The 12,800-nt window shown below is 43.4% G+C and overlaps 1 protein-coding gene across 5 annotated transcripts in view; it reads left to right on the forward strand.

The window, feature by feature from the left end:
* LOC112456767 (headcase protein) overlaps positions 1 to 12,800 on the forward strand; it is a 151,221-nt gene that overhangs the window by 15,374 nt on the left and 123,047 nt on the right. For 3 of the 5 annotated variants that reach the window (XR_003041010.1, XR_003041011.1, XM_025019512.1), the window contains exon 2: positions 8,714 to 8,810. Coding sequence is in view for 2 of the 5 variants with exons in the window: in XM_025019512.1 (XP_024875280.1) it covers positions 8,714 to 8,810 (97 nt within the window). In the remaining 3 variants the exon portion in view is untranslated. Of the gene's footprint in view, positions 1 to 6,725; positions 6,789 to 7,833; positions 7,937 to 8,713; positions 8,811 to 12,800 lie in introns of those variants that run through there. The other 2 variants (XM_025019515.1, XM_025019514.1) reach the window with 2 other exon arrangements.

The following is a 12,800-nucleotide window of genomic DNA, read 5'->3' on the forward strand; positions in this document are numbered from 1 at the left end:
GACAACAACTCGCAAATCGAGAGTCCCCGCCTCTCGATCGTCCTCGTTTTAATTAACGAACGTTGCGAAGCTCGGCATAGCGGCTACTGCTTTCACGCTCAGATCGAACGCGCGGCATTAGCATACAATTAAATCGGGAACATGCAGGCACTCTCGCGGACGAATGCACCGGGGGGGATTCTGCATCATGATTCGACGCACGTAACCGACAACCGGCGGCCATCAATGTCTTCTCGTGGCTGTCATCCGTGAAGCTTGTTTTTCTTCGCCGCGCGAGCATCCTCGTATCGTCGTTCTGCTGTGTTTATGCCGTCTATTAATAGACGGAAATCGCATCGCGCCGGAAGAACCGGTCCCCGATTCTTTTGGTTCTGGTCTTGTATCCCAGTGTCTTTTTTTAGCACAGAAATTATTTTATATGAAGATTTTTTCGCCCGTATTCTCAGCTCACTTTTATTGATAAAAGCACGCTTTTATTTCTGAGATGCTTAATATGGTTCACGTTACATATACTATAGCATTTCAGAAATAAAAGCGCGCTTTTATCGATAAAAGTGAGCCGAGAATACGAGCCTTTATCTTGGGCAAAAAAAGTCGTATATTATATTTATATTCTATAAAAATAACGCGTGTGTGATCGGGCGTGTTTATGTAACGTGAAGTCATATTTAAAAACCAGTTTCGGTTAATAGCAGCTGAAGAAATAAAAAGACCACAAAAACAAAATTGCATTCTGAATACATTTAAGATGGGCGCCTTCAGATAGGACGAGCGTTAAAGGAATGGCGGTACAGACTTAACTGCACGTTTTTGAAAAATGTACGACGTTTATTTCTTTATTTTGCATTACCGGTCTCTGTCTTTAGTATTTCGGAGATATGTGCCATATTTCTTTTCTTGTTCTTGGTTATCGTGACAGAGCGCCCATATGTGGGAAAGAAACTCGCGGCATCGAGAATACGTTTACCTTGTTCGCGTAAAGTAAGTTTCTTAGGATGGGTTAAGTGCTAAAGAAGCAGCCTGTACAAATTTTCACGCGACATCGACTGGCTGGAGAGAACCACAAGCAGCGGGGACCGGTCGGTCGGTCGGACGGTCCATTGTGTGTGCTTAGCCGTACCGTCGTTTCCATTATCGTTGCCCGACTCATTAACGCACACCTGCGACCCGCTTTAGGGGGATTTAAGTCGTGTGAGCTGCAAAAGATTCCTTTTCATCGTGCCACGTAGACGGGGCACGTACAAGAGGCGCGATGTTCGTCGTCTTCGTCGTCGTCATCATCGTCGTCGTTGTCCGTAGAAATTGCACGTGGCAGCTGGCTAGCCTCCGTCTTTAGCAAGATCCTCACGTGCTTCGTAAGTAATTCGTGAAGCGAATTCAGGAGTCTCATCCGCGCCGCTCAAGGACATCGCGGGGACGCAAGACACCGAATCTATACACGTTCGATCCTCTCCTCGCTGACGCTATCTCATTACCCGACAATCCCTTATGGACGCTTTCGGCTTACTGATAACCATTCGCGTGGCCCGTTCCATTCCTCCCTCTCGCGTTGACAACAAAGTTTGCGCGTGCTTTGATCTCGGTAATTCGAAACACCTCGTCAATCCGCGCACGAGTTTGCCGGCTGAATGGGGTACGTTTTGTGCCGCAGGTAGATTTCACGGATTATAGGCAACCAACTTTTTACTCGAAACATTACAATTTTATTCTAGCAGAAAAAAAGAAAAGAAATATTTTTATAATCAAAAGCAACGTCAAAACGTTTTAATTAGAGAAATCTAAAAAAGGAACTTATCTTATTTATGAAAATGAGATTGACTGATTTAGAATATTATGCAACATTAGCAAATGCATATATGCGAGCTTTTTATATGTCATGTAATTCCCAGAATTATAATACTGAAAAAACTCTTGATTTTTACTTCGGGAGCTTATTGCACAAGTTTTATAAGCAGAGATTTAATCATGCCGTTACTTTAATAAAGCTGATAATAAGGTAACATATAGGATTTTTTTCTTCATATTTCTTTAGCAGGTATTTTCACGCTTTAAATTATACTTCTCGATTGAGTGATTAAGAGTTTTTTAAAATTACATTTCTATTACATCTCTTACAATCAAATTTTCTTTACCGAACAATCCGTACATAAATGACGCATTAATCTTTCCCGTCTTAACACTGTGAATCAACGATGCTCGGTTTACTCGCTTGTCAGGAAAATAAGTATAATTTTATCCCGCTCGGCTCTTGAATATTAACGAGTTCGCAGAATTTATCTCCATCCTTGGAGATCTTCGGCGAAGTCTTATCGGGTTAGCTTCTTCGCGGTCGCGCGAGGTCTTTATTTACCGCGTGGCTCTGCATTCCGGCACGAGTAACACGGTCCGATTCACACACACGCAGACATACACACGCTCGGTGTCCACAAAAAAATGCACTCACACATGTGCACGCGAATGTATCATGACTATGAGTATGTTATTTGCGACACGCCCAGTGGCGCTTAGTTTCATTCGCGCGACCATTGGCTGATGTGTATATCGCGCATCAGTAATGCACATACGTGTGTGTATACATGTGAGTGTACGTGTGAGATGCCGGTGACGGAAGGGCATCTCGCGAGCACGTTATCGCCTAACTGCGCAAAAATGCGATAAAACCTCTAGCAAAAAAAAAATATCATCGAGCCACACAACTCTATGCTTCGCTCAGTTTTACTTTCGCTTCTGTCATTTTCGCCTTTTTTTAGAACTTTACGCTCGTAAATAACGGCTGGTAAGCGCGTGGTAAACAAGATGACGCCTACTTGGAAAAATGCCTGTACAGATTGCTCCGAAACTATCGCCTTTCCATTAAATTACCGGTGCGATGCTGGGAAGGAATTGGACCGAATTTGAAATATAGAGCCGCTTCCTGTTATATGAAAAATACAATTTTGCTTGAACAGGAGATATTTTCTTGCTGTGGTGGTCTAATTAAGTTGCCCGAGTATCTATCGATAAACACTTGAAATGATAGCATTTCAATCTCTATCTTGTTTGTAGACAAAGTCACGTACTCATACTCTGCACTTATCCTCGAATATAACACTCAGTTAGCGATAACAAAGACTTCTTTTATACAGTTGTATGAGATAAAAATAATATCAGGCGATCATCTGTTACTAAGTTATGTATTTGGATTCGAGAATATTTTTAGTTACGACACATATACAAGCCAGCGAATTACATACGTTCCAGATTTCACACAAATATACAGAGATCATGGATATAAATGGAAGACAAGCTATAATAATAAAAAGTTAACCTTGTTTTTCGCGCGTTTTAAAATTTAAACAGAAAATTCGCAATTTTATGGCTGTGGCTGCATTCAGGCAAACATGGATCATCGAATCTGTCACAACGCGACAAAGTGAGATAAATGTAGAAAAATACATTAATAATATATCTGTATAAATCTAAATTTGATGATCTAATAGAAGTTTCCTGTTTCTATAAAAATATTCTATCAATTTTCAATATGCGTCACTAAATTTTTATGACTCAAACCCCATCTAATATGTATAACGGTTTTAGATCGTTAATTTTATATATCCTTGAACTTGTATACAATTTGTACCCTTGATAGCGATGTCAGAAACTGCACTAGCAGTTTCTAACTCTAGCTAAAAGGAAGACATTATTTTACAAAGGATAATTATCTGAAGATCTGAAGACGGGGGGGGGGGGGGAATTAATAAAACTTTGATATAAATTGATAATAATATTAATTAAATTTTTTGTCAATGCCAAGTTTACATTTTATAACATTTTATAAAAATCTATATTAATGTATAACAGAATTATCAGAATCAGAAAGCTTTAGATTTTACTTTATTTTAGGCTTGTATCTCCCCAAAATAGATTCTGTTACCATCCGTGCGGTGCCTAAGCTAAAATTTTCTCCCTCATAGAGTAGGTATCACGACCTAGGTCACAGGCACTCGATAAAGTGCGCTGACGTAAGTCACCGGAAATAAGTTGCACGATATTCCATTGCAACTGCCGCGGTTTTCCCCGTTGCACCTATCGCTATATACATTCCCGGTGATATCATCGATGTTCTGGCAGTGGCGTCAACTCCCGGGGAGAAGAAAGAAAAAAAACGAGAAAAATTTGCGGTTCCGGATCGTTTGACGAAGGGCGAGCCCCTCACGCTCCGTTGGGCTCCGATCAGTTATCCACGGGCACTTGCGTATCGAGCGCGTTAATCCGCGATAACAAATCGGAGAAATGGTATCGGTCGATGTATTAAGATAGGTCAGGTTCGTGTGTCGAGCGGTTGGCGATAAACGTGACGGGTTTGCATAATCGCGGCAGTGCGCGCGTACACGAAGCGCGTATCTTCGCAAATGTGCAAAATACGTGTCGAGTCCCGTCGAGTTTCTTCGACACAGCGCAACAGGATCCGTTTATATGATTCCTGATGGCGCGCACGAGTGTGCGGCCGATCGGTCGTTCGTCAATAATAATCATTATCGCGGCCGCACACATGTCTGCGCGGAAAAAAAATAAAGAGAGAGATACGGTTGTTTGGCGCGAGTGCTAGACGCGCGCGTGCGCGCGCACGTTCCCGCTCGCTGCTATTTTCAGCAAAGCGGGAACACTTGCCTGCCTGCGATCGGCGCAACGTGATATTACCGCGAACGGACGGCGCGATTCGCGGAAACGCTGACTAACCGGCTCGGTCGCCGACGTAACAAATCGAGTCGTCGCCGTGGCGCGCGGGAATAAGGCGAATAAAAGACAGGTTGCGGGATATACACGCGGCGAAGTGATACGCGGCTGCCCAGGATCCTCTTTACGCCTCGACGGCGCGGCGTGTCATTCACGCGCGCGGAGAAGCGAGGGAAGGTGTCGAGTGTGGAACACTTCCTAGAAACGTAATCCGTCTCTGTGCGACCGACCGGGACTCGATACACTGTCTATCGAGTCGGTGTTCGGTTACGAAAACTTTATCCGCTCCGTCCGGCGCCGAGCGCCGTATATGACGCCTGTTGTTTGCGCAACAATGTTAGATCAGGTCCCACACCGCTGAATGCCGCAACGCATAAATCGCGCATTTTACGATGCCAATTAATTCGACAGCGCCGTGCCCGAGCTAGACCAGATGTTTTTCACCGTGGCTTAGACGTTAAATCTCTTAATACGAAACTCTTAATATAGACAGGTGCAAATTGCTGATATTGATTGTTCTTTCGTATTAATGAACCTAACGAGAGATACGTATAAATTTGTAATATTTATAATATTGCCGTAAAACGTTAACGCTCCAAGCACGATTCGTAAGTCTATAATAATATTATATGACTATATCGTTATCCATGTTATTGTTTCGCGCTTTATTATTAATAAGCGTTTTATTAATGTTTATCTAACGGTTTTTTCTTAGAACTTATCTCGCGGTTAATCCTGATACGAACGCAAAACACTGATAATGTGCAATAACATTTGATACGCCTGTTCGCCAAGCGCACTCGATACAAAAACTTAATCGGCGCCATGCTGTTAATCGAGCGGGATTCGAACGCAACGTTTTCAGGGCTAATGGCATTACTCGAGCGTACGATTAATCGCGCCTTGCGTTACGCGTCGATATCGCCTGAAAATACATATATATATATCCCCCCTGCGCGATTGCGTCCGTGACTAAAAATAATGCACCGACTCGCTCGCGGGGCGTCTCGGGTCGCCGTGCGTCACCGTTGCCGGCGCAACGATAACCAAATTCCGGAGTATCTGCGACACGTGCTCGCGAAATTCGGGGGCCCGCATGGGCGAGTGTCGCGTCAAGGTTAGATAATAACTTTCTTGCATCAGCGGTGCGCGGCACACACCATTCTCAGATAACACGTGCGGATGTGTGCATGCGTGCGCGCGCGCGCGCGCGCTCGAGTATGTTAACTACGAAAAACCGGTTAGTGCGCACTAAATCGGACTGCGGGCTACTATTTTTTCCCCACCGTTACGTCCGACTTAATGGCTTTCACGTGTATACCACCGTGTTCTTATTTTTATTCCGGAGTTCCTCCAGCGTGCCGTCTCTTCTCTCCTCTCTTTTTCGTTTTTTTTTTGTTTGTCTTTTGTCAGCGTCCCCCACGGTCGAATGCGAGGAATGCTTCGTCGAAAACGAAAGTTAGCCAGTCCACGAATGCTTCCTACACGCGTATCTTTTTAAGGATTACTCGGTTCGATACGTGCGTACGCTCAGCGTTCGTGTGGAATGCGTAATTCACGGCTTGCCGAGTAATATGTGGAAATGAAAATTTCTATCGTGCGGAAACAAAGAATCCGGCCTTTCGGCGCTCCGATAATTTTTTTTTGTTCAGCTCGATTTTAGTCGGAGGCATATGGTATGCCGATGACGTGGGTATGCGTTGATAATAATTTCCGCGGGCGGCTCGCGCGACTAACTCACGTGTATTTTCAACGTGTTGCGAGTTGCCAAGCGCGGTCGGTGCGGCGCAAAAAAGGAGCGGCGCCGCGTCGCGTTCCTCGCGTTTTATCGGCTCTCCGCTACATTGTCGACTAATCTCGGTAATGCGGTGTAAACAGCGCTATTTACTTCGAAACGCTCCGTGCTCCGTGCGCCCGCGCACGAAGCTGCGCCTGTCGCAACTAAGTTTTCATAACAACACGTTACATAACGGCACGTTAGTCATCGTCGTGCGACCAACCGATGTAAAATTCTATCATCGGATCTAACGAGGAGCTCAAACCGTGACAGCGCGATCGGGAAAAAAAAACAGGTAGATTGATACGAAACGCGATAACTGAATAATGATATTTGAAAAATATTACTTGGGCAACTCACAACATTTATCGCGCCTGATATGTAAAAATAGACTATACTTAGGCTCAAACCTAGGCTATTTGCTGTTTTGTTGTGACGGTTGGTAGAATTATAACGTCTGGCGCCAACGCGGTTACGTGAGCGACGAAGAATGAACTTTATATTTCCGTTGCATATGCTTTCCAGATCCTAATCATGTTTTGGAATAACAAAGGATAATCTTTATTCATATATCAATCTTTACACGTGCCTTGTGACTTTGTGTATTTCATTTTCGTCGCAATTCAATCAAATCTAACAATAAATTTATTTTTAATATACATAGTTTTGTCTAGGTGTGAAGTTTTTTTATTTTTGAAAACTTCTCTATCCACGTTAATAAGATTCAAGGTCATGATTTCAATCTAAGCTCTCAAGAAAGAGATCAAACTTAAGAGAATAACGAATTCTCGTTTAGAACCGTGGGATCAATGTAATACCCCAATTATTTATGTATTACGCTCGTCCAAACTTATCTCGGCAAGAATTGTCCCAGATTCCACGTTGAAAAAAAAGTGTGATTAAACCGATCGCGATAAGTAGCGACATTTAAGCTCTCTGATAACAGACTTACAAATCGAATAACGCATTGCATAATGTAAATGAGCGTTTCCCCTTTCCTCGCAGAAAACCGCCGCCTGCCTTCGACGGTGCGCAATATTTTCGTGACCCTCGACTGACATTGCCAAACAACCAATACAGGCGGCGATAGAGGGACGGTCTCGCTAGAGTGGAGGCCAAGGTCGTAGCTGATCCCCACTGTTCGCCACTATGTTAACGCCTATCGCTCGCGCGTTCGCTCGCTCGCTCTTGCTCGTCTTCCTGGTGACGCAACTATGTTGCACAGCTCGATCCGACGACCATTATGGTCGTCGCTGTAATTCCAGCTCGCGCTGAGTATCCTGGAGAGGCCACCTCACTGGCGCCTGTTGTTGTTCTATTTTATCATTTTAATTTGCCGTGCCCCTGTAGCAGAATCTCTTCTATAAGGCAAGCCGAGCCGAGACCGTCGTTGATTCATGTTATGTTGAGTGTTACGCAACGAAGAAGCCGGTGTGCTTATTTGTAGGTGTCAGAAATGTACGGTTGTAGAAAATGATTGATCTTCTCGTGTAATTGAACGTTAATCGACCTATCAGCTGTAATTACAGAAACGTTTTATTATTGTTTTCGTGATTATAATTTGAGCGATTAAGAGAAGTGAATGAACAATATTAATCTTGCGCTTATATTAATTTTAATTTGTTGCAGAAATGTTTTTCTTTGTCTAAAAATAACCGGCAAACAGTTTCAAAAGCGCTTATACATTTTTTAAGCTTATCAATAGTTTGTTTAACAAAGTCTATATATCCCGTGATGTAATCGGTCTATAGTGCGTTTTCGCCGAAGGTAAATTGTTGCCCCTCTGCTTGGGAAACTTTTGGCTTTTTCTATGACGATTGATGTGGGGCTGGGTAAAGAACTGCGCACACACACACGCACTTAGATATTTCGTGCTCGCTTTCATCGTCGCACATGCATAAAGGAAGCATGAGGCTTGCACGACGAGGGTCGTACGACTGGCGTCCTTGAAGGGAGAGTTGTCAAGCGAGAGGCCGAGGGTCCGAAGTTATTATGAATCGCGAAAAATTCAGTGGAACACGAACTTTTCCGTTGGAAGCCCTTTAAAGGGCTCGTTTTACCCATGTCGTTCGATATCAATAATCGCGTTCTTTGCCAGGCATCGATGTCGTAGATGCAAATATATTGGAATGCGCGTGATATGGATAATTTATGTATATAGCGTATTTTATCGTCGTATTTGTTTAACGTCACCTAAAACTTCATTTTATCTGCTTGCAGACAAAGCTGCGGCGCCAACGGCATCTTCTCGCGTCGTCTGGATTTCAGCGCTTTCAACAGCCTGCCCCGCACCAAGCTTAACTCCTATCATATTAAGGTGAGTAATTAATCGCTTATACTTTTTGAATGACACGTCGAGAATTTTGCTTATGTTTGAATTACGACGCGTTGCTTTGTTAACGAAATGAACCCGACCGTTGCGACAAGTGATAAATCGTCGAATACGACTTTCGAAAGTCGTGTCACGCAACATATCGATCGGAGAAGGAGTTACTTTTTAATTACTTTGAGACAAAAAAAAAGTAAATTATTATTTTCATGATGAGTTAACGATGGAGCATAATAATGTAGCATACTTAACTAAACACGTAATTATATGCGCTTTCAATATATGCATCATCAATATGTATGCGTTTTTAATAAGGTATAAAAAGTAACCAGATGTAGAGTTAAACTAATATTGACGACCAGGTTTAATCTCGTCGTAGAAACTCGTTAAATTAATCTCAGCCGAGAGAGAGAGAGAGACCGTATTTTCCACTCGCATAAATCAGACATGAGCTACGCCCCTGGCGAATCCTTTTGCATCCCGTCCTGTAACACTGTCGTCCTACCCCAAATACGCAGGGAAATCAATACCCGGGCAGTCCGAGTAGCGTGTGTCTCTTTGTGCGCGCACATATACGCATGCACTACACGTACATAGTTACATACATGCGTTTATATGCGCACCAGCGTTAAAGAATACTTTTACTCTCTTATACTTTTCCCTTGACCTGTTACTCGCCGTGCAATGTCCTCTTGCGTCGACGTCGATTAACGTCGACCCTGGTTAATGACTTGTTCACCTGCATCAGGTAGCACCGTAATCCGGAAAAAGGTAAAGAATATCATTAACATGGGATTGCCACAAGTTAATCCGGATTATCGACGCGATCTGTTTGCGCTAACGTGTATTTAATGCTAATCTTGTTTAAACTGTTTTTCTTATCTGTTTCTATTGCAAAGTAATATTATGAATTCGAAAGAAGGAATCAGATTATTTTGGGATTAATACAAAACGCAACGTTTGCTCACGAATTTTGTACTTAGTCGGAATAAATGAGAAAAATATACCACTCTTAGAGACGGTAGAATATAAATATATATTTGTTTTTATATTTATTCGAATGTCAAATGTGTATTATTTTAATTCATATTAAAATATTACAAATGCGTATGTAGACAACAAAGCTTTCGCATGATGAAACCCGCATTGTTAACGAGATTAATAAATTATATAAATAAATTATGTAGAATTATATATATATATCTGTAAAAGAGATTCACTTCAATTTATAGCTTATAATCTCGACATGTTAATTCGATAAATGACAAGCTTTTAATATTTCACATCGATAAAATACCGCGTCTGCGCTTTTAATTTTATTACGCGGCAGAAAGTAGCCTTCTTGAGGGAGGAGGCCCCATAAGTGATGCACGTTTCAACCCCCGTTCTGTAATGCCTAACAAAATTTGACCTAGGACCTGGCCTCGACCTCCAAATTGCCTGCCATTTCGGCGCTTGTTTGTGGGAACGGAGAAAGAAAGGCTAACTGGTAAAGCAGCCTAGTCGGCTCTCCCCTCTGAACTAGGGTACGCGCTTCTGCAGGGTTCCAAATGACTTGTCTTGATAGAGTCACCCGGGTCGTAGTTTCGTTAGGAAACCTGCTATAGCGCACGATCCTGACAGTTAAAGAAGTTAACGACGCGGCTAATTAACGCCCTGCGATCCGTTCCTGGAACAAATTCGACGACCAGAGTCGTTACAGTCGCTCTACTATTACTCGTTACTATTGCCGTTATTATCGACAGAAGAAAAATAAGAGCGATTATTTCTTCCGCGACTTTATGTGCGGGATTGTTTATCGCGGCACATTCATAAAATCGGTCCTTAGCTATTTTATTAGACGCCGCGATTTTTTTTTGTCAAACTTATAAAACAATGCGTTTTATTACGGTCCGACGTGGCATTTATAGCCCACAGTAAACTGCCTACCATACATGGCATCGATATATGACCAATACTCTTGAAAAATCTTTCTAAAAATATAAGCGATATATCATGTTATTATTGAGAAATAATTTTCCTTGATATTTAGTACTCTCTTCGTCGTCAATAACATTAAAACATCGTAGGCAATTGAATTACCATTTAGACGAAGACGCGCTTTTCAACGCACCGTACATTCCCTCGCGCTTTACGTCGCGACATTAGAAAAACGGACAAATGCAGGGCGCGTGATATTTTTGCGTCGCACTCTTTTATCGGCGAGTGTTGCGCAATAAGGTTCTCCGTGGCCGTTCTCGAGCGTGTTCCGCCGACGAACCGGCGGTTCCAGTTTTTCAGTAATACCGGTTTTCTTGGCTTCGCCGGCCGGCCGGCCGGCCGGTCTAACGAGAGCCGTTAGGTAACTCGAGGGAGATCGATCTCGCGCGCGCGCGCGCGCGCGCGAGAACGCGGCTCGTGCGAGCGTGTGTGCACGTATTTGCCGTGCAGTGACAGAGGAGGATGCACGAAGGGAAGGAGAGAGGAGACCGGAGGAACCAGGGCACCATTGTAAACCGCTGGAAGCTCTCGAAACACCCTCCGAGTCCTTCCATGGCAACCGCGTCCCCGCAACAATCGTTCCCCGTTCCCTCCTTCTCTCTCTCTATTTCGCAGTAACCCTCTCATATCGAGGGTGGGTCACCCTTTCTGTATTGCGCGATACGATGCGACGCGATGCGAATTGCAAAATGCAAGCTTTGCCTTTTGCGCGCTGAATACCGATACGCAACCCGCGCCGTCGTTCCCCGAACTCACTTAAGACCCGGGGATTGCTGCCGTGAATTGGAAGTCATGGCGATAACTTTTCCGTTAAGACCCTCCGTTAAGACACCGTTGAGACGAAGGGAAAAAGAAAGAATCTTCCGAATGTTTTCCGCGCTCTTATCGTCGTTTCGAAAAACCCTATCGCGATTCTTGCCGCTTCACTTCAGTCGCGGTTTTTACAGTACTAAAGTATTAATAAACGTTTGTGTAATGAAATTCGCGAAAATACATGAAACCTCTTAGATTAGAGGATAGAACAGAGGCGCGTCCACGTGTGCAAATCGCGACAGACACTGTGAATTCCGTGTGAATGACCTCGTGGCTATGTCTGACGATAAATCGGACAGGAGGAGCAGTGGAAATGGGAAAGTGGCGTGCCACGGTGCAGTAACAGTCGACACGTGGCGTATATAGACGCTGAAACTAGGAGTGGTCTGCGATTCCGCCGTTCGCTCGCTAGCGGTTCGTTTATACTTCGTCTCGTCGCGCTTTTATTCACCTCCGTACGTAACAAAAGCGGTCAACGTTCGTAAGGTAATAACACGATGTCTCACATATCCGAGCAAGCCTTGCAGCTAATACAGCGACGTTTTACGACGCATTTTGTTTCGTAACGTATCATTTTTTCCCGGCTGACCTTTAATAAAGTCGACGATGTAATTTTATGTCATAAATCCGCACTTATTATCCGTTTTGATCTTTCACATAATTAAAACGTTGCTGTTTTTATGTAAACGTATAATACGGGAAAAAAAAACGCCGCATGCTCCACGCGCGCATATTGTTTATTTTTACGTATAACTCCCGCAGCTTCGTGAATTTCTCCCGCCGAGGTGCGCGAGGCGGTTGAACGACCCGAATATTATCATTTCGTCGAAATACTCGATACGCTAAGCGTTACATCGGCGCGATAGTTTATTATTGCAGTCCGCCGCGCCGCCACGAACCGCGCGGCTCTTTATCTCGCGACTCGGTAAATATTGTTTCTTGGGCGCTATGACGAAGATAAATGCAGCGAATGTCAGCGGCGCCAGTTTGCAGAAAATACTGAGCTGGCAAAATGTCAAAGCGTACAATACTCCGCTTCTTTCACCTTCTGTTCTTGCATAATTAAAATTGCATAAGATGAATGATATGTAAATAATTTGCAGCATCCAAAATTTAACAATAACAATAAGATTAAATAAAAAATGAACGATTTACATATGTAATAATTTTTTTTAAAATATTGCA

Source organism: Temnothorax curvispinosus, unplaced genomic scaffold, assembly GCF_003070985.1.
Source record: "Temnothorax curvispinosus isolate PA1 unplaced genomic scaffold, ASM307098v1 QBEX01007135.1, whole genome shotgun sequence".
NCBI lineage: Eukaryota > Metazoa > Arthropoda > Insecta > Hymenoptera > Formicidae > Temnothorax > Temnothorax curvispinosus.